This window comes from Taudactylus pleione, unplaced genomic scaffold (genome assembly GCF_031769625.1).
Source record: "Taudactylus pleione unplaced genomic scaffold, aTauple2 ptg000334l, whole genome shotgun sequence".
NCBI lineage: Eukaryota > Metazoa > Chordata > Amphibia > Anura > Myobatrachidae > Taudactylus > Taudactylus pleione.
The window spans coordinates 2,430,163-2,452,021 of NW_028284735.1; the positions used below are offsets into that span (position 1 = coordinate 2,430,163).

The window sequence follows — 21,859 nt, forward strand, 5'->3', positions numbered from 1 at the left end:
AGGAATGCCAAACTCAGCAATAGATGCGGGCAGAAGCAGGCTTCCTTGCCCTAAGCATCGTCTGAATAACCGAACTGGAAAATCCCTTTGTTTTTAGGATGGAAGTTGCAAGAGCCACGCCGTCAAAGCTAGACGTACCAAGTCCAGATGTTGGCAGGGACCCTGCGCTAGCAGATCCTGCCACAGAGGAAGAGGATATGGCCTGTCTGACAGATTCTGCATCTCAGTGAACCAATGACGTCTGGGCCAAGCTGGAACCACCAGTATTGCTGTTCCGCCTTCCTGCTTGAAATTTCCTAAGAAGCTGGGAAATTGGAGGAAAGAGATACGCCAACCTGAAGTCCTATCTTACTGCAAAGTGCATCCACGAAGGCTGCTGATGGATCTCTGGATCTGGACCCGTACCTGGGGACCTTGTGGTTGTGGTGTGACACCATGAGCTCTCTCTCTAGTAAACCCTATTTGTTTACCAGGAGCTAAAATACTCCCGGATGGAGAGACCACTCTCCGGCGTGTATGTCCTATCGACTTAGGAAGTCAAAGGAGAAAGATCATCTGGGACCGTATTGAATGATACTGTCCGTTCTACCGGGAGAGAATCAATCTTTGCAGAGGTCTGGAATGGAACTGAGCATAGCCCACCATGTCGAAGGTCGATACCATTTATCCCAGCATCTGCATTGCTGACAGAATGGATACTCTTTGCCTGCGTATCAGCTTGTGTATCCGCATTGATAATGCCACAATCTTGTCCTCTAGCAGAAACACCCTTTTTGTGCCTGAGAATCTAGCAACGCTCCCAGATGAATCATCTGCTGTGTTGGAGAAAGTGATTATTTCTTCCAATTGATGATCCACCCGTGCCTTTGTAGGCAGGCTTTGGTCAACTGAAGATGGTGTGGCAACACCCCCGCATCTTTGCCAATATCAGGAGGTCTTCCAGATATGGCAGTATTCTGACTCCCTGACACCTGAGATAGGCAGTCATGACATGCAGATATGCATCCTGAATATCCAGGCATACCATGTAATCTCCCGGCTCCATAGCCAAAATAATTAACCAGAGTTTCCATGTGGAATTTTGGAACACTGATAAACCTGTTGAGGGTTTTTAGATTCAATATAGGGCGATATGCCCCATTTGGTTTCTGGACCAGAAATAGATTTGAATAATAACTCCAGTCCCAATAGGGAAGTTATCACCCTTGCCTGCAGCAGGGGGTGAATAGCTTCCTGAAAAGCCAAGGCCCTGCCCACATCCGATGGAGGCTGTGTGGCAAAAACCTCTGGAGGGGGTGTACCCTGAAAGTGAGGGCATACCCCTGAGAAACCACTTCTCGGACCCAGGCATCTGTATTTGTTTGATGCAAACAATCCGCAGACTGAAGAAGTTGGCCATCCCACCCTGGGATCCCCCAGGAGGAGGCCCACTCCATCAGACCAAGGGCTTATTTTCTGTCCTAGAGGCTGAATGTCTTGTCTGGCCAGACCCCCTTAATTTGTCGCTTAGGCTTACGAAAACTATCCGGCTTGGAGGAAGTCTGTCTTTTGGTTTTCCACTGAGGACGAAAAGACTGAAAAGAAACCGGCTTAGTTCTACTATATGACGTAGATGGCAGACCTGCTGTCTTTGAAGCCGCCAGAGTACAGATTATGATATCCAGCTCTGCTCTAAAGAGTACCTTTCCATGAAAAGGTAAGACTTCCAGCACCTTTTTTGATGCTGTATCAGCTTTCTAAGACCTTAACCACAGGGCTCTACGTGCAACTATGGATGCTGCTGATGCCTTAGAAGCTAAAATTCCAGCATCCACTGCAACTCCTTCCAGATAGGAAGCAGCTTCCTGTATATGGGAGATATTCATCATCTGTTCTCTGGCAGATTTGGTAGGGAATTTTCCAATGCCCCAATCCATTTTTCAACTCCTTTAGCTACCCAGGTTCCAGCTATAGCCGGAAGGGTAACCACTCCAAATGATGAAAAAAAAAATCTCCTCAAGACAAGATTCAATCTTTTTATCTGCGGAATTGTTCAGAGAAGAAGCCGATTGAATAGGCAATGTAGCCTTTCTGATTAGATGTGTTACATGAGCATTCACAGTAGGAGGTAATTAGAGCATACCGAAGGTGGGAATGGGTACAATGATTTTATTCTCTTATCAACATAAAATCGCTTATCAAGGTTTCCCCATGCCTCCTCATAAGCTCAGTGAGCTGTTCAGACACAGGAAATACCGTTTTGACCACCTGTCGGTGGTGATTAAACATTGGAGGCTTCTTACTAGGAGTTGGTTCACCATCCTGAATATCTAGGACTGATCTAACCGCCCTCACCAAAGTAGTAACATCCACAGGAGATGGATGTTCCTCCTCTCCAGAAGTAGATCCAAGATGGCTCTTGTCCGACAACAGGTAAACCGGACTGGTGAGGTGTCTCTTTAAAACAGACAGCACACAAACCCTCCTTTATTTCCTGTCAGGACAAATATGCCGCACATGATATACATGAGACCAACCACAGGTGCCTCTCCCTCGTTTCCCTTTATCTTTTGACATGTTTAAAGCAATGGCAACAATTGCAAAGTAATGTGACATCCTTTCACAAATTCTAAATGAATGTGAAGCACTCAAAGAAATAACCCTGACAGTTATAATTGACAGAAAAAAAAAAAAAATCATAGTCAGCAGCTAGCAAACGGTCACATACAATGCATATGTAAAATAATTACAATGTGCTCAAAATCAACTACAGCAACGCAAAGAACTCAGAGAAGGAGAGCAGCTCAGGGAAGGCAGATCACAGTGGGAAAACGTGCGGAGTTGAGACGAGGAGCCACTTAAGCAGGGAAGCTATCTCCCCTGACCGGTTATTAACCCATGGGACGCTGGTTTCCCGCAACCAATATGTCCCCGGTGGTCAAGTTGGAGCACGATGGCCGGAGCCTGCGTCCACACCCAGCACCACCGGTCTGTCCCAAGACCGGAGGTATTGACTGCCATTATACGCGGGTCACCGCGAGCGGCGACCCGCCTTACCTGTCCCGATGTCCGGGTGCAGTCTGGGTCCTCTCCTGACCTCTGAGATCCCCAGATCAGTACTGGCGTCACGGCAACGGAGGGGTGGCGGAGCGGCAGCACAGATGTCCCAAGGACAGTCTGTTGCTGTGCGCTCTAGTCGCTTGTAGCAGTAACTAAATTAAAAAAAAAAAAAAAAAAGAAGAATTAGGGGCTGATGAACAGCCCCCCTGCAAAATGGTGACCAGACTCCGGCCGGGCACCAACGAAACTGAGGTGCCTCTGGCTCAGGGGCATAGGCAGAGTGGGCCCAATGCATCCTTAAAGCTGTGAAGCTTTAACTGCGTGGTGTCCGGATTGATTCCCATTACCTACACCCCAAGGTCTCCCTGCGGAGCCTACGGACCCTGAAGAAGAAAGGATATATAGAACCGTATGGATGTGATATGTATTACCGGGTTCAAATCCCGACAGCGGCTGCCTGACAAAGGAGGAAATCCCGATCGTCCTAAAGGTAAGTATAAAACTAATCTACTTCTACCCCCTAACCCTCCTTTAGGGTGCCTAACCCTAACCTTCCCCCCTGTGCCTAAACCTAGCCCCCCCTTCCCCTCTGCCTAAACCTAAGTTCCCCGGGCTAGTGTCTAACCCTAACCTCCCCCCAGGGGTGCCTAATCCTAACCCTCCCTCCCCCTACCCCCTAGCCTAACCCTAACCTCCCGGGGGGTGCCTAACCCCAAGTCCCCCCTGGGAGCCCTAAACCTAACCTTCTCTCAACCCCCCCCCCCCCCTCGGCTGTCCGCTGCGGCGCCCGGCATCCGCTCGATTTAGACGCCTGTCATTCGTCCCTAGTCGGGATTACAGTGTCTGGAAGCCAGCGGTCGGCATTTAGACCGGCGGCTTCCGGACTACATCCCAACCGTTTACCTTAACCAGGGGAGAGGTATACAGTATAGCATTCCCGCTAGGCTGTTTTAGCGGGGCGCGGCGCCCTGCCCTCCTTCTGGAGGGCAAAAAGCACCCTGCCCTCCAGGAGGAGGGCAAAAAGCGCCCTGCCCTCACAGCCTGCGGGAGCAGTTCTCACCCGCGGGACGCAGTGTCCCGCGGGTGGAGAAACATGCGGTGACCCGGTCACCGCCGGAGAATAGACGCCGGGCGCATGTGCCCGGCATCTATTCTCCCTTTCTGCAGCGCTTGGGGGCTGCCCGGCATGTCCGTAAGCGCCGGGCACGCCCCCAAGTATGACGAAAAGGGGACGAGTCTTATAGACACGCCCCCTTTTCGGACGCGCGCCATCGGCGTGCGCACTAGATTGCCCCCTCTGGCTCCAGCGCCCTGCCTGCTGCCGGAGCTAGAGGAAACACTACAATAAGACTGACCCAGACCCCCCCTGAGACCAACAGCTACCAGGTGCACTCAGTGGATTGTGAGAGTCTCATATACATGGAGGGTAGGCGGAGCAACCCAGACGCGCAAAACCTATTCATCAGGACTGCGTCTGGGTCAGGGGAGGAGCGCCTATCTACCTTAAGCTGCATTAACCAATCGGGTACGCTGGCCTCGTGGCAACAGATATGCGTCCGCTGCTGATCCCTGGCGTCAGATAAGGCCCTGGCTGGTGTAATAAAAACGCGGACAATCCCTGGTACTTACAGCAGCAGATTCTGGTGCGTTTATACTCAGTGATGGCAAATACGAGCTATAAACGCATATTTTACCCGGTATTGAGGACCGGGGACTCACTTTTCTAGAAGGGGCGGCTGTAGCCAATAGCTGACTGAAGAGCACGGCTCAGCGGCAGGCTGTAAAAAGCGGAGGGTGGAGTCAGGCCAGCCAGCGGCATCAAGTGGGTAGCGAGTGGTGACTTGTGCTCAGGGTCAGCTCAAGGCACGTCCTACCAGAGTTGCTGCACAAGGGCGCCACCACATAATGGGCGCTGTGCGGAGGCCGCCGGGACCCACACCCAGGGCCTCCATAATGGTGGTACATTTGTAAGGGGTGGGAGTTCTGTACCAGGGGAGGGGGAGCTGCCAGGCGGCTGTCCATGCTCGCTAGCCAAGCAGCATTGAGCGACATGTGACAGGCAGCCTAAAAGTTAATCAGTTTGGCTGCCTGTCATTTCAGTGCGGCGGCTGTGTGGCGCTAAGTGTGGTGAGCATGAAAGTTCTGCAGAGCCGACTGATAGCTCCCCACAGCCAACCTGATGTCACTGCTGCCGGGCCCTGGCGAGTAAACAGAGCTGCCCCCAACACACTCCCTCCTGCTGGTAGTATATAAAATCAGTGTCTGCATTTCTTTGACTTCCCCACCCCTATCATCACCTCCAGGTAGGTCTAATGTTTTCAATTCTTTTTTATATATTTACTTGTCACTCTCTCTACCCCCTTCCCAAAGCATGCATCTGCCCCAACCGCCATGCGTGCTTCCGTCCACCCACTGTGTGCTTCTGTCTGTCCCTCTACTAGTGTTCACTCTAGCTCCGGCGGCCAGGTAGGGCGCCGGAGCTAGAGAAGGCAGTTACGCGCACCCAAAAAGGGGGTGTGGTCATTGAAAAGGGGACGTGTCTAAGACAGTCACCTTTTTGGCACCCTTGGGGGCGTGCCCGGCACTTACGGACACGCTGGGCAGCCCCCAAGTGCTGCTGACAGGGAGAATAGAGGCCGGGCGCATGCGCCCAGTGTCTATTCACCGGCGGTGACCGGGTCACTGCACATTTCCCCACCTAGGGGACACTGCGACACGCGGGTGAAGACGGCAAACGCAGGCTGTGAAGGCAGGGTGCAGCGCCCCGCTAAAACAGCCTAGAGAGAACGCTACTCTACCCACCCTCCCCTTATATGCCTCTGCCCACCCTGCATTTGTGATCATCTATTCGCTTTCCTCCTATCTGTGTGCCTCAGATTGGGGAGCTTTACTTGTTTAATTTCTACTGGGCCCCACAAATTTTGTCTGCACCCACCATGCGGCATCATTATAGCCTGGCAGCCCTGGACTTTTCCAGGAGGCTCAGGCAACATGATGTCATGTAGCTGCATGCCGCCTCCCGCCACAGTAGGACAGGCTGCAGTCCAATGAATTTGAATGAATGTGTTTCATTTTTTTCCAGTAAGGGCCAATGTGTTTTTTTCCTCTTGGGGCCAGTGTTTGATTTTTTTTTTTTTTTTTTTTTACTACCAGGGTCAATGTGTGTGTTTCCCCTATCAGGGCCAATGTGTCTGGTGTTTTTTTCCTGTCAGGAGCAATTGTGTTTTATTTTTTCCTGTGGGAGCCAAATTGTCTTTAATTTTTTTTTTTAATCATCCTGTCGGAGCCAATGTGTTTGTTTTTATTTCTACTGTGGCCAATGGGTTTGTTTTTTTCCTATCTAGGCTAATCTCATCTGCTACATGCTTCATGGGCTGTAGCTGTAGATGTTAGATTTACAGAACACCGTCATTTAGATGAAACCCAGAAAAGGTCAGGTAGGACCCCAATTTATTAAAGTGAGGGGTCCCTGGGACCAACACTTTTTGGGCTCAGCACGATCACCGACTCTAGAAGCAGGGACTGCCACAAGCGAGGAATCGCCTTACCCGACATCTTCCAGCATCCGATGCAGTACAGGTCACAGCACTGCTGCTAGCGAAGCTCAGCCATGACCCGCCGAAATCACCAGCACAATTACTGATGTTGCGGCCCGGCATAAATCAAAATAAATCCTAAAATGAAAGCTTAGGACTGCCTAAGCAGTCCCCTTTAGAAAAGGTGCACCTGAACACCAAAGGAATAAACTGAAGTCCTATGGCTAGGGGCAGGGTATATATGGAGGAGGACCCGGGCATTCTGGGAGCCAAAGTTCTTAACGGTTTGGTGCCTGGTCTTCCAACCATAATATCCCCCCGGATCCCTATAGACCCCAAAAGAAGAAAGGCACAGAGCTTTGGTGAGACACGCACACCTTATGTCACTTTTCCTGCCGTTCTTGCAGACTTGGCTCTTTAAAGGTGACTGTCAGGTCCATTTTGCTCCATTTGTTTTCTTATAGCCTACAGTTACTCCACCCTGAACATGCCCAGTGTTCTCCCCAGAAATTTTTTCCAGCCGGGTGGCATCAAAAAATAGCCGGGTGGGGGCCTTCGCAATTATGCGAGCCGGGAAAAGGGGTATCTCCTTTACCAACCCAGTCCGACAGGTCTCAGGCTGCTGCCCCATTGGCTCTCAGTCAAAAGTGCCCATTATGCAGTGCCCCCTGTAGTTTAGCTTTGCCCTTATGCGGTGCCCCCAGGCTGGGCCCTTATGCAGTGCCTCCAGGTTTAAATAGTGTCCCTTATGCAGTGCCCCCAGGTTTAAAGTGTCCCTTATGCAGTGCCCCCAGGCTGGCCTCTTAGGCAATGCCCCCAGGTTTAAATAGTGTCCCTTATGCAGTGCCCCCAGGTTTAAAGTGTCCCTTATGCAGTGCCCCCAGGCTGGCCCCTTAGGCAGTGCCCCAAGTTTAAATAGTGCCCCTTAGGCAGTGCCCCCAGACTGGTCCTGGCCCTAGCCCAGAACTTACCTTTACTTGCTGGCCACTCGCGCTCCCACTCCAGTTGCCTCACGCTGACTGGATCTAACTAGATCCAGCAGGCTCGCTGGTAGGCTCCTCATGTCGCGGGTGACGTCATTCGCGCAGTGCATCACTGGGATGCTTGCCTCTGAAGCGATCGGAGGCTTCTTTAGCCTCCGGTCACTTAAGAGGCCAGTGTTCCACAGCGGGGGTCAGTGCCAGGCAGCAGACTGTTTCTGCCGGGCGATGCGCCAGCAGAAAACAGCCTGGGGAGAACACTGATGCCCAATCTAGTCTGTTCTTGGAAGCTAAGCGGGGTTTGGCCTGGTTAGTACTGGGAGGGCAGTCAGTCTGTGCTTCACCCGGTTCAGGAGCCCACATTGCACAACAATGCACATAGGGCAATTAGCTCAGTATAAGGCGCATGTTGCGTGTTGAGGCCTTGGGTCTTTCCCAGGCTTCTCCATGTTTTCTACAAGGTATGCATTGATAGGTAGAACAATTTCAACCTTCTGCATTGTCCTTTATACTCTGTACTTTGTAACAGGCTGCAGCTTTACCAGTGTGAAGTTCATACTAGGGTGTACTGGTTGTTGGGAGATGCCTTGCTAGCACTATGGTTCCACATGTCTTTTGTTAGAAGTGCTACTTCTATGCTTTTGGGGGACTATCATTTTACAGTGTCAGCTTTTTTTTTGTCCTCCAGGGGTGAATTGGTCAGTGCATAGTTCAGTTATTAATAGACAGTCTACGTTGAGTAATTCTGAGGCGGTGATTCGGGCCCTTCCTATGGCAGCTCAAATTGCCTTGTTTATGCGTCCAGACTCAATCATTCAGGTAATAGAACAGAAAGGATCTTCTGAGTAAAAAAAAGGGTTCGCAGTACAGCTGCTATGCAGCTGCAATTGGTCAATGTGTGTCCTCTTATCTACCAAGATAACATAGGAGGGAGTGTCAGTCTTATGTTCTTTTATCTCAGCTTACCTCTCCAGGTTGCCTTGAAGTATATGTATCTCTTTAGGTCACTGGTTTCTCAAGTGACTTCCTGAGTTTGTCCTTTTCTTTTCCCATTACCTTAATTGTCTGCTGGTTTGCGGTATATAAATTTCAAACAGACATAACCTTGAGTATTTTTAATGGACATTTTCTGGGTTCGGCTATAGTCTATTCTGCTCCGCAGGTAGATTTGCTTAAGTTTTATAGTTCCCTAGTGGACCTACCTTGTCACTCTTGCGGCTTTCTTTGAGACCTGCTTGTTATTTTCATACCTTGATGTAGCCCAAGTTTTCTTCTTGGTTCCCCTTAGAGGTAGCACCTTTTTTATCGAACTCTTGTGATCCTTGCTCGTGGGTCCAATGTTTCTATGCCCTCTTAGTGGTTTGTGGAACAAACCTTCTGCATGTTATTACGGTTCCACGTCTGGCCTCGCCTTTTGTGGTTTTTACATCTTGTAATTCTTGCAGATGTCCCATCGTTGTTGCTGCGATGGCTGGTTTGTTCACCTACACAGCTCATTCTTAGTACCGTCTAGGCCTGGGCTGATGATGTTGACATGCTTCCATCACATGGAAGTCTGCTGCTGCTCGGTGTTCCTCACCGTGGTTCACTTGCGATTAATACCTCATGGCACCAGTGGTCAATAGTGTTCTCCTGGACTCGACAGTCTCGAGGGTGCAGACTGTTGCCTTCTCGGTAGTCTTGATATCAGTTGACCTACTACCTGATCGGCTAATCTTCAGCAGGGAATCTCTAGTCACCTTGGTGCTTCCTGCTTCTGGATTCTCAAGCTCTTGGTGATAACCCAATGATTGCTCCTATAGTTAGGTTTGAGCTCCTGCGAGGTGTACCTTCTTCTTGGTCCTAGTCAACAATTGGCTCTCATCTTGCTGTGTGGGGTCAGAGCTGGAACTTTGTTCAATCCCTCTTCCTTCTTTAATCTTTTATTCTAAGCAATATGTGCTCTGCACATTTTTCAACTCTTTCTGTAACTGGAGGCATTGGCCTTCCTGGTTGATCATTCTTGTGATTCTTTTTTGGTTGGCTGTAGCTTCACTGTCTATATAAGTGGTTCAGGTTCTTGTGTCTGGTTCTCATATTATTTCCAGGTTAAAACAATTTTTTGTTACACTCTGCATTTCAGAAAAGGTCCCAGGTAGTTCAGGGCAGAACTTGTGCTTGTCAGCTTGCCATGCGACTGTCCGGTTCATTTTTCTTACATGATTATGGTTGACTGTTGCTCTCCGATGCCCTTTTTTCATGTTGGTCGCAGAGCACTTCAATCTTTTAGTGCCTTCCCACCCGGGGAGGTCAGCTTTGGGAGGTCCCCACTGTATTTGCTCCAGTGTAACCTAGTGGATGAAGGAGAAAATAGGATTTTGGTACTTACGGATAAATCCCTTTCTCCGATTCCATAGGGGTCACTGGACGCCCTCCCGGCGCTGTACCTTACTGCAGTGTTGGCAACTTTTAGCTGCAATTTGGTTTTCTGCAGTGTGTTGTTCGGTTGTCATTTTGGTTGACTGTTTCCGGTCTTGAACCTTCTTGGTTATTTCCTCCTATTTTTTGTCTCTTCTTTCTCTGTTGGCTATGCTCTCTGGCTCTACTCGAGCTTGGTTAATCTCAACGGCGGTTGGGTGGAGTATAGAGGGGGAGGAGCCAGCTACACCTGAAGAAATTTAAAGTGCCAGGCTCCACTCTCACACTCATCTATACCCCACTGTATATGCTCCAGTGTCCCTATGGAATCAGAGAAAGGGATATATCGGTAAGCACCAAAATCCTATTTTTTGTTTTAAGTTTTCTATGCACTTCCTCATGCAATGCAATGACTGCAATCAACAATTGTTTCATGTTGGTGGTTGCTAAAGGACATCATTCTGATACATATTGTTTAAATGGAGGGGATGGGAAAACTCATTTAACAGATTAACAAAAACCTAAAAAAGGTGTTTTTAGTTTTTATAGTTCTGCTTCGGAAAGGAAGCTTATATGCGATACAAACTTAGTGGAGACTCTGTGGGTGCATGCAAATCTCATGTGATCATTCAGAGCAAGTTAGTAGCAACAACTCTAAACAGTCCACAATTTCTTAATCTGTCACTGGAACAATAGGGAGACTAACATTGAATGCTCACTCAGTAACATATTCAAATAGACCATACCAAAAGGAGAAGTAACTATGCTAAAACACGAATATATATATATTGTTATCTTTAAAATGGTTGCTGCTAGCAACCGCAATAAACATCAAAGAGGTAACGTTTGCCTCCATAACATTAAGTTCACGTTCCTAAACTCTTGATTTCAATAGCTCAATTGTAATAGAGGTGAATAAAAGACTAGTAGAGTCTGCAAAAAAAAAGGCTGCAAAATTACCCCAGTGTTTTTAAGGATTGGTTCTAGCAACCAGAATAAATGATGCAGGAGGATACAGCATTTATATAAACTTAAGACAGTAAGGGCGGAATTCAATTCTTTCCAGCCCCTATCGCGCCCGACGGAGCTATTCTATTCTTGCTCCTGTCGGGCGCGATCAGCAGCCAAGCACTACATTTCAGCTTGCAGCCCCTGGGGGATGAGAGCTGAAATGTGCGAAAAGTGACATGTTTGGGCACCCAAACATCACTTTTCGCGATCGCGCCCAGCACTTTGGTCGGGTTTAGCTGCTTTACGCAGCTAAACCTGACCTCTATGGGCGCGATCAGCGTGAAAAGCTGGCACAATTGAATAGCGGCCCGCGATCTCCTGTCACTTTAGACGGGAGATGCGGGCCGCAAAATCAATTGAATTCCGCCCTAAGAGTCTAAAGATAGCTGGTAAAATGTGAATGTGGCATGTGCAGAATTTGGGCATGCTGTTGATTCATACTTCCATGGTCAGAAATCACAGCTTTTAAAGTACTCTTGCCGCCAGCTTAATCATTCTATTCTTGATTTTCTATTAGTCAAACTACATTGCAGAACTTTTTGACAGCACTGCATGCTTGAGATCTCCCCACCAAACATCAAATTCAAGTCTGAGAACCTTGACAGACATCAAATCATTAGTCTTTTGTAACGGTAAATAGTTTGTGGTTGACTTGTGAGGTAGGAGGATCAGTGCATTGCCAAAAAATATCCATATCTATAGTGTGCTTCAATTTCTTAACTACACTGGGATATTAGTATCAGGGAAAAGAGGGTGGAAGTATTCAATTAGCGGCATTTTTACAGTTTCTCTGTCGCACTGTGCCTACCAGCACCAGCAAAGATGCACAGGAAAACCTGAACATTTTGGGTAACCATAAGTATTGAATACACTCCCTAGGAGCAGATGATATATAGTGGAAACCATTAGTATTTTTTTTTTATTTCATTTATATTTTTTCTGTTGACTAGCACACAACACCAAATATATACAGGTTGAGTCCCGCATATCCAATATGCTTGGGACCAGGGGTATTTTGGATATCGGAATATTCCATATTTTGGAATATTTGCATAGCATAATGAAATATATTGGGAATGGGACCCAAATCTGTCTCATATACACCGTATACACACACAACACAGCATTCAGGTAATTATATACAACATTTTTAATAATTTTGATGCTCAAAGTTTGCGTACATACATGAATTTATGTTTCATATATACCACCTGAAGGTAATTTTTTACAATATATTTAATAATTTTATGCCTTAAACAAAGTTTGTGTACATTGAAACATCAAAAAGCAAAAGTTTTACCATCTCAGTCATGCTAAAAAAAAAAAAATTCTGAATTTCGCAATGCTTGGATATGGGAGACTCAACCTACATTTTGAAGTTGCAGGCTTCATAAGTTAAATTTTGTTTCATAATTGCACAGAACTTTGTTAGAAATATGTTCCCATATTAATCAAGCACTACTTTACATACCCCAGACATGGGGGGGGGGGGGGGGGATTAATTTCACTGGGAGTTGAATAGCATCGGGAGGAGCTTTTTTCTGTGTGCGTCTCTACCCTGATAATTAGTGGAACATCTGAAATACCTTATGTCATTTATATTCAGCATATAGTGTAATATTCAGCACATACAGTGCAACAGCTGATCAAAACAGGAAAGAATTCATTTAGATGAATATGCGTTAAATGTACAGACCAATGATAAAAAATAAAAAGGCATATCACGTGGTAATTAATCATCTAGCTGATGAAAGTCATCTTTCAGTTAAAAAAAACAAAACAACCTTTAGCAATTCTCATAGCAACATTTGCAGCTGGCGCAAAGGTTGCTACTAATATGAGGTTGACAGGGTGAGCTAGTGACATCACAACAGGGAAAACTAGAATGGAATCTCCTAGTCATTAATGTCGCACAGCCCTGGTCTGTTCAGCAGAGGGGTGAATTCCCATGAGGAACAAGATCTCACACACAAAAAAAAAGTTGCACAGATTATGGTAATAAATAAAGCCGTATTCAGGACCCACTGGAAACTGGTGCACAAGAGGGATAAAATAAGCAGCTAAACACCATACCGCATTGCTTGGTAAGTAGTCATCTAACAGATCATCACTGGCAGAACACCCATAGATAGGCAGGCCAAATGACAGTCACCTTATCGTCTCTCTGGGTGAGATGTATTACAGCGGCACAGATCGTGCCCCCATAACTCTTCCTGCTTCGCCTCTTTACTGAGGCGAAGAAGGAAGCAGTACAGGTTAGATGCATTACATCTTACTTCTCGGAGTGGAAACTCCCTCCTCCGGCGATCTCCACCAGACCACACAGTGCTGATGCGATGTGTCTCCCTTCCAGGCTGGCTTCTCTAGGCATGCGCAAGATCTCGCGTGCAGCCTGGCAGCCGCACAACCAGGGACAGTGATGTCCTTGCTGTGGTTTAAAGGAAAAGACAGTTGCTGCTGTCAGAATGGTCAGTGCCACTGACCGTTCATACATAGTGCGTCGATGTGCTGGACAATCTTGTAGATAACCCCTGTCATTACTGGCGCTGCTAACACCAAACCCCACAATAATACATGGAGGAGAACGATATTGCATATAACGTGCGCCGATACCACTTCTTCCCCCATATTGGTACATTCATACATCTCCCCCTGTGTCTCTAAATAGAGCATATATGTAAAGAAGTTTTACTCTACTTGGCTTATGTTACCATTGTGTTCTGCCTCTTCACATGGCCTCAGCCATCTCTACCTCACCTGCTTCCTGCACTCAGGTCCCCCTCTACACACTCTTGCCTCATGTCATCTGTCCGTCTCCCCTAGATTGTAAGCTACTAGGAGCAGGGTCCTCCTCCCCACTGTCTCACAGCCTTCTTCTCTAGCACTTCTATGACAGCATTCACCTTCCCAGCTGTACTGTATATGGAGAATTATGTTGCTAATTGTTACTTGTGCTCTTTTTATAAGTTGGTTACTGTATTGTAATGTAATGTTCTGTGAACCCTTTACTGTATGTACGGCGCTGTGGACCTCTTGTGGCACCCTCTAAATAAAATGTAATAATAATAATATAGGCATAAGTCAGGTACACATTAAACGTCTAATAAGGATATAGCAATATGCAGTTCTCATGCACATGCACACTAGAAAAGGATGATTAAAAACAGCTATGGTGTCCGTGTATAAATGACACTGAGGAATCAACTCAATTATTAGTAAGTGCACCCATATGTCATATTTACGGTAACCACAGTGTTCATTCTAGGTCCGGTGCGAGGCAGGGCACTGGACTGTAGAAAAAGCACTCGAGGCACTTTAGCGCGCATGGCCGAAAAGGGGTGTGGACACAAGGGCTTGTTTAAGACACCTCTTTTTCTTTTTCATCACCCTTGGGGTGGTGGGGGTCGGACATGCTGGGCTGCCCCCAAGCTCTTACCACACTGTGAATATATGTATCTATTCACCTATGGTGAGCATTGCACCGCAATTCCCCCCCCCCCCCCCCCTTCATGACACTGCAGCGCGCAGGCGTGGACATCACCCGGCAGGTTGTATTAGCGGGGTGCATACAGCCTAGCGGGAATGCAAGCCACGTACTTGCAAATTTTTGTTTGCAGACCCGTAGAGCTACGTACAACAATCTGCGAGTCCAGGTCAGGATGAGGTGTCATTGCCAGTATTTCCATGCCGTTGCATTGACATTTCGCCACTAATTGAATAGACTCCCAAGAACAAGCAAAGTTTTTAGACATAAATGGAGGATTTGTATTTTTCCCTAAAGAATGCCATTTTACCACCCATAGCATTGAGATATCCCATTCTAATTTTCAGGTCACTTGTATGATATACAGCTAATAAATCTTGAGACACTGAATTATACCCCTTTCACATGGCATTCCTGCTGTCAGGACTTTGAGGGTGTTTAGCGCTAGTTTGCAAGGGTTACCTATCCAAGCATTGGTGGTGCAGCATGCGGGGACCTCATGGACGGCGGGTGAGTTGGCAGAGAACTCAGCCATGATGGCTGGCAGCACTGGCTGGCTGGCCAGGGATCTGGGATAGCTTGGTGTGTGTTCCATGTGGTTGGTATTCTTGTGTGTCTGCATGGAAGGCACCACCATGTTGGAGACCATCAGCTGACTACCAGTAATCCAATGGTCAGCCTGAGGGACTTCCTGGGCTAATCAGTGCGCTGCTATGTCTAGAAAGCCAGTCTGGACCAGTGGGGAATTGCCAGTGCAACAAGTCACTACTCCCGTAAGCTGCTTGTTACTGTGCTGCGGTTGTTGGTTCGGTCCTAGTGCCCTGTGGAAACCCTTATTGGCGGCGTGCTCTGCTAGTACATGGTTGAGTCTCGGTTCTCCTGTGCCTAAACTGTTGATCCTGTTTATCCCTGCTGAGCACGTTCGGTGTATAGCTGGACCTGCTCCGCACCCCAGCACATCCGGTATAGCTGGACCTGCTCCGCACCCCAGCACATCCTGTATAGCTGGACCTGCTCCGCACCCCAGCACATCCTGTATAGCTGGACCTGCTCCGCACCCCAGCACATCCTGTATAGCTGGACCTATTCCGCACCTCAGCACATCATGTATAGCAGGTACAGTTCGACATTCTAGCATCATCTTTAGTACAACACTTACCAACACGCAGTGAATCTAATGAACTTCTATATCTAAGATACTCTACAGCTCTTATACTCACCTGATCCCAAAAGCATCTAGTATCCTGGTTCCATACTCACCTGCTACCCGTGATGTCCGGTTTCTATTCATACACACAGTTAATACATGAGGAGAAATTATATACCAACTACTCGTTTACTCCCATCTGCTAGAGACTCTCCCATTACTACCCTCACCTCGTCGGTAACAAAAAACCCACCAATATCTGACATCAGATATGACACCTGGGTCGCAGCCAGGATTTTGTCCATTGGTCCATCCCGGGTGAGACCCCTTTAAGGCTGGTGGCACGACCCGGCTCATCGCCAGGCTGATGACGTCACCGCCATTAGATGCCAAGCGCCAGTTCTCCAAGAGAAGATCTCCAAGCGCCAGTTCATCCTATTCTGTGAATGGGAACCGGGTCGCATCAACCCAGATTACTCGTGCACACCCTACTGTGAGATGGGTTGAACCAGTGTCCATCACTGTTCGTTACCCAGGTTGAAGTGACCCGGGTTATTTCAACTGGGCCCTTACACACTGCACAATAACCCAGGTTACTGTGCATTCACATGAAATAACCCTGATTATTGCTGGAATTGTGAAAGGGATATTAATAAACTTTGCTATAAACTAATTTAAAGTCTATTTAGGATCTCACGAATACTTATGGTGCGTACACACGGTACGACTCAAATGGACGATATGAGCGATAACGATATCGATCATATAGTTATCAATCATATCGAGCATTTAACGGCCACCAACTGCGATGCGCGGGCACGTATGGTCGATATCAACCATCGGCAGTGCATGAGGGCCAACCTGGTCAATATCGACCAGTAGTGTTCTCCCCAGGCTGTATGTTGCTGGCGCATCGCCCGGCAAGAAACAGCTACCGCCGGCAATTAGCACTCACCCCCCCCTGCCTACGGCTAGCTGTGACTCCCCAGCCAATTGTTGCCAACTGCATCTCCCCAGCCAATAGCCGCCAGCAGCCTCTACCCTGAATAGCTCTCCATTGGCTGAGAAAAGCGTCTAGCCACTCCCCAGTGTTGTCTGTAGTGTGGAACAACATTTTCCATCTCCAGGCTGACCAGCACGTAGATCTCCATTCTCTGCCATTTCTGTTATTCCTTTGGGTCCGTTGGAGCAGAGCAAGGCGCACAGATCAAGCGCCATGCTAAGGTATTCTCTTGGACAGGCTCTATCAGCCTGGCAACCGCTGGGCTCAGGAGTCCATGCCGACCCCTCTGCTTCCTCCCCAGCCACAGTGTAAGGGCAATCAGTCAGTGTAGCTGGCCGGGCAGCCATGGCTGCCTTATACTGTGGCTGTGGAGGAAGCAGAGGGGCAGGCATGGTCTCCTGATTCTGGTGGCTGTTGAAAATCTAGTGGTCGGCCAGTCACACTGACAGACTGATCAGCATTGATCTGTGTCTGTGCTCCCTGCCACACCTCCCCCAGCCCAGTGTCCCTTTCCCATGGCTACCCGTCTGGTTAGGCACACTGACAGACTGATCAGCACTAATCACAGTCTGAGCTCCCTGCCACACCTCCCCCAGCGCAATATCACACTCTCTTCTACTAGGCAGCTGCAGAAGTGGTGGTGATCTTCAGGAACACCCACCCCCTGCTGCTGTGGGGTGGGGGGTGTAAATATGTGTTTATACATATAATGCATAACCAATGTTCTCCCCAGGCTGTTTTTTGCGGGTGCACCACCCGGCAAGAAACCGCCTACCACCCGGCTACTTTTTGAAGCCACCCGGCTGGCAAAATTTTCTGGGGAAAACACTGGACCAGGTTACTATAGGGACCCGCGATCGTTGATCGTGGGTTGTTATAGTCGTTGATAGGTACATGGTGTGCTGGATGATCGATAATCCAGCACACCTGGGAGATCGAACAACGATATCGTTGTCGATAGTCCCGTGTGTACCCACCATTATCCTTACTTTTCCCCCATATAAACAGATGATTTTTCTCTTGTGCATTTTGGTACATGGTGATATTTTGGCTTCAGTGTTGCCATCTTTGCTATACAATGCTAACCTATGACAAATTGAGACTGACTAGCTGCAAAAGTCTCTGGACCCATACAGTAGGGAACTGGGAAAACCACACAATTGCACCAGCTAAACCCCTCCATATTATTATGATTTCCAAACTACTACTAACATTTCTGTCAGTGACCTGGAGAAATTAACCTAGCATGCATCAAATCAGCTTTAGACTAGTAGTCAGTTAAGCTGGGTACACACCTTTACAATCACTCTTTCCTGATTGTAAGTCCCGACCACAGTGCTACACAATCATACTGCTGACCTTGGATCCCCGACTGCCAAAATATTGAAAGAAAATTAATGTACCACCCACAGGGGTGGCACTGCTGCTGGTGTAGTATTTCAAGAACGGTTGAAGATGCATAAACACTGCACTTTTGGTCGGATCTCGCCTGGTCAAATCAGATTATTAAACTGCACGTAAGATGCGATCCTTCCATTGGACAAGTAATCATCCGACAAGCATGATCGAAGGCATGTGCGATATCGCATGAATGGGTAAAAAAAAAATATATATATCGAAGGAACGGCCTGACGATTGTATTTGTGGGAGTTGGACAGGTAATAAATGCTTTATTGCGAGGCCAGGATACTGGCTTGTTCTTTAGGGGGCAAAAGTACATATTAAACTGGATACTATACACATCTCTGGAGAATTATAAAAAATATTTTGCATCCAATATTACCCACGTGCAGTACACAAAGCAACATGTTTGTTTTCATTAGAATGTGTACTATTCAGGTACTTGCTACAGGTTAGCTAAACATCTGTAAATATATTAAAACTGCAAGAAAATGTATTGTATCCATTCTGATTTGATCCTTACCAAGTACAAATACTGTAGGTTACAGTAGATTGTCTAGTTTAAGGACTAAAGGTGCCTACACACTTGGCGATCTGCACATTATTCCACGATGTGCATGATTTCCTTTGAAACTCCTTCCCGGCAGCTCTGCACACGATTTGGTGTTTAAAGTGTCCAATTTACAAACGATCTATCGTGCATCCAGACTTATTCCAGTGCATTGTGTCCCAGATTGGCATATCTGCCCTACAGCACGGCAGATCTGCCGATGCGATGTACGACCAGCGGGGATGCGCATCGTGAGTGGGGACTCACGATTTTGGGCATATTTTACACGATCTGTGGTTTCGATGTGTTGGAATCGGCCAGATCGGGTAAAATATCGCCAAGTGTGTAGGCACCTTAAGTTATTGCTTAGCTTTGCAAAGACCTTCATGAGTAGGATCACGCAGCATTACCAGGACCCTATTTTATACTACTGTACATCTCTGTGCACTGTAGTACAGCGATGTCATGTGTAGGAGGCTGGCATAGGAGAATTCAGTGCAACAACTTAACTTGAAAGCTGCGGCACATATTATACTTATTAAAAAGTCATTCACACTGCCTCGGTTATCACTTTAGACAAAATATGAAACTATGTTCCAATAAGACAAAATTAAAACCATTTTCCGACACATCCAATTAAATTACGAGATGTAACTAAAGTTTATGACTCCACAGCAGCTTCCTCAACCAAAAGGAAGGCTCTAAACAGGAACTTGCTGTATGCAGTTCAATATGGAAAATGGAGTTCAAATATTCAACTTCTCCAAAACACTGCCGATTGCAGTTCTGGATACAGTCAGATGTTGGCATCTCATCAAGGAACCATCTTAAGGTTATAGTTTTAAATGTATTTGTCAGTATCAAAAAGAAAGCTTAGTACCTGTAAATATGGCACTAGATGGATGTGCAGATATAACAGTCCACATAAATCTGCTCTATAAAACAGTGCAATCAGTGAGAAACATGGAAGTACAAAAGGTTTAATAATAAAGTTAACAGGAACCACTAGATGGGCAGAATAACGATAGATCATTTAATCATCTGGTTTTATGTAGAATGTTCCAGTTAGAAAACATTACGGGGGCAATTCCATTAAATGCAATAATAAATAGTGCCAGGAATAAAAAAGGTGCCTGGAGCTATTCAATTGCCCCCATCGTGCCCTGCACTTAAGTTGGGAGATGCAGCTTACAGCACCTAATGCCAGGTGTTTAGTTTGCAGTCAACTGAATTTTCCATCTTAACTGCAGCACTAGTTTAACCACAGTTACCAGTGCAGCCAAACAAATAGTTCTGGGAACTCAATCCTGGCACTATTCAACATCGCATTTAATTGAATTGCCCCCTAAGTATTACAGCAGAAAAGCATAAGAACGTTACCATTTAGTACAAAAGTAAAGTATCTGCTGCCCCCAAAGCATAAGGACATCAGATACAAGAATTAAACAAAATTGGGCTAGCACAGGAGCTGTGGTTAGCATTACTGCTTCACAGTCTTGAGTTCAATGAGTGAGCAAGTACCCATCTTTGTGGAGTTTGTATAGTCTCCTCTGTTGGCACAGGTTTCCTGCACCACGGTCTAAAAAAAACATACTGGTAGGTTAAGTGGATTGCTGACAAAACAAAAATAAAAAATGAACCCTCATGTACATGTGGTAAAGAAAATAGACTGTAAAGCTCCACTGGGGCAGAGACTGATATGACTGGCCAAATAAACTCAGTAAAGCGCTGCGGAATATCGATGTGCTATATAATACCCCTTTTATACTAAAGTCTTAGGTCTGACCTGGAATTTGGAACACGTTTCCAACCTGGATTAGATCCCTATTACACCGCGGTGCCGAGTCAGCATAGTTCACACCAGAGCCGAATCAGCACTGACCCGGCTCTTCTGGCGTAGGTGAGCATCGGTTCTTCCTCTCTCGCGCTGTTTACACTACAGCGGGACGCGGGAACGACCCGTGGCCAACCCTGCAAACTACCAAAGTTGGATCCCCGGGGTCCCTAGACCCGGGTGGATCCATTTACACCAACAAAAATACCAGGTTGATGCGCGTTCACATGCATTAACCCGGAATTTTCAGGTCGGTGTAAAAAGGGGTATAAATAAGCATTCCACATTGTGGCACAAATTTATGTTCCCTAAAGATGGTTGAAAACTACGGAGATTAAACCAAATACGTGTTTACTCTAAAAGAGAATAAACAAACACAGACACGTCTGGCTACAAACCCCTGGGCCTTATAAGAATTGACTTAGGAACGGAGAACAGCATAGTAGGCACAAGATATACACTATGTGGTCCTGTCATCTGCGTATCTATAAAAAGCTTCCCTGGAGAGAACGCACGGTTACTTATGCCGTCACAAATGAGGTAAACACTGGTTCGGTCTTTACAAAAAAATAACTGGAAAGCTCACCTTGTCCATAAGCTTCCAGCATTTCTCTACGGTCTTCCGGTCCACTGCCCCAGGCTGAGCTGCAGGGTGATGATGGTGAGGCTGAAAAGCGTCCTTTACCAGCCCGATCAGCCCGCCGCCTTTCCGCATATTGGTCGCCATGGTGAGCGTGGTAAGGTAGGCTGCTGTTACCGGAGAACGCCTCGGCCCCCCCACTATACGCCGGGCAGGAAGGGGGAGCTGGATCTCCCGAGACAGAGCACCGCGTCGCCGCTGCCGCCGTCACTTCCGCCTTTCATGGACCGGGAGCGCGCACAGCCATAGGAGAAGATGATTCCGCACACAAAGCTCCGCCCGAGCCACTCCTGGGAAAAGAAAAGCACTCTATTGGTCGAATGCCTAGGAAATACCTTATATGGATTTTACGGGACGCATGCGCAGTCTAGGTTTTAAAGTGTGTATCCGCCATATTTATTGTGGGCAAGTGGTTTAAAAGTTCCCTTGTTCACATGAGGTAGTATCACTACTAGGACAACATAAAGGACCATTCCCACACCTAAAAGCGTTTGTATAAAGGAATCTCTTTTCAAATAATTGTTAAATGACCCATTAAACTTATTTTTGCAGTAAGCTGAATTCATTTGTGTTTTATAAATACCTGACTGATTCAACAGAAAGAATAACAATGGTTTAATATTTGCTAATAGTAGGAAAGGAGGTTACAGCGTTGCACCTATATGTTGATTATGGCAGTGCAAATTAATTTATGGGATGAGTGATTCCTATCCCATATAAAAAAGGTCAACATGACATCAACTCTCTTCCTAATATCAGCATTTATTTGAAAGGCTGCACACCATTCTGGTACAGCAACTCCTGACCACTTTCTCTGAGCAATCACTGTGAGCACAG

The 21,859-nt window shown here is 47.0% G+C and overlaps 1 protein-coding gene across 2 annotated transcripts in view; it reads right to left on the reverse strand.

The window, feature by feature from the left end:
• The window catches only part of CBL (Cbl proto-oncogene), an 81,671-nt gene extending 60,370 nt beyond the window's left edge, over positions 1-21,301 (reverse strand). For both annotated transcript variants that reach the window (XM_088443812.1, XM_088443811.1), the window contains exon 1: positions 20,969-21,301. In XM_088443812.1, the coding sequence (XP_088299938.1) occupies positions 20,969-21,109 (141 nt within the window). In that variant the 5' untranslated portion in view covers positions 21,110-21,301. The remainder of the gene's footprint in view (positions 1-20,968) is intronic.
• Between the last annotated feature and the right edge of the window lie 558 nt (positions 21,302-21,859).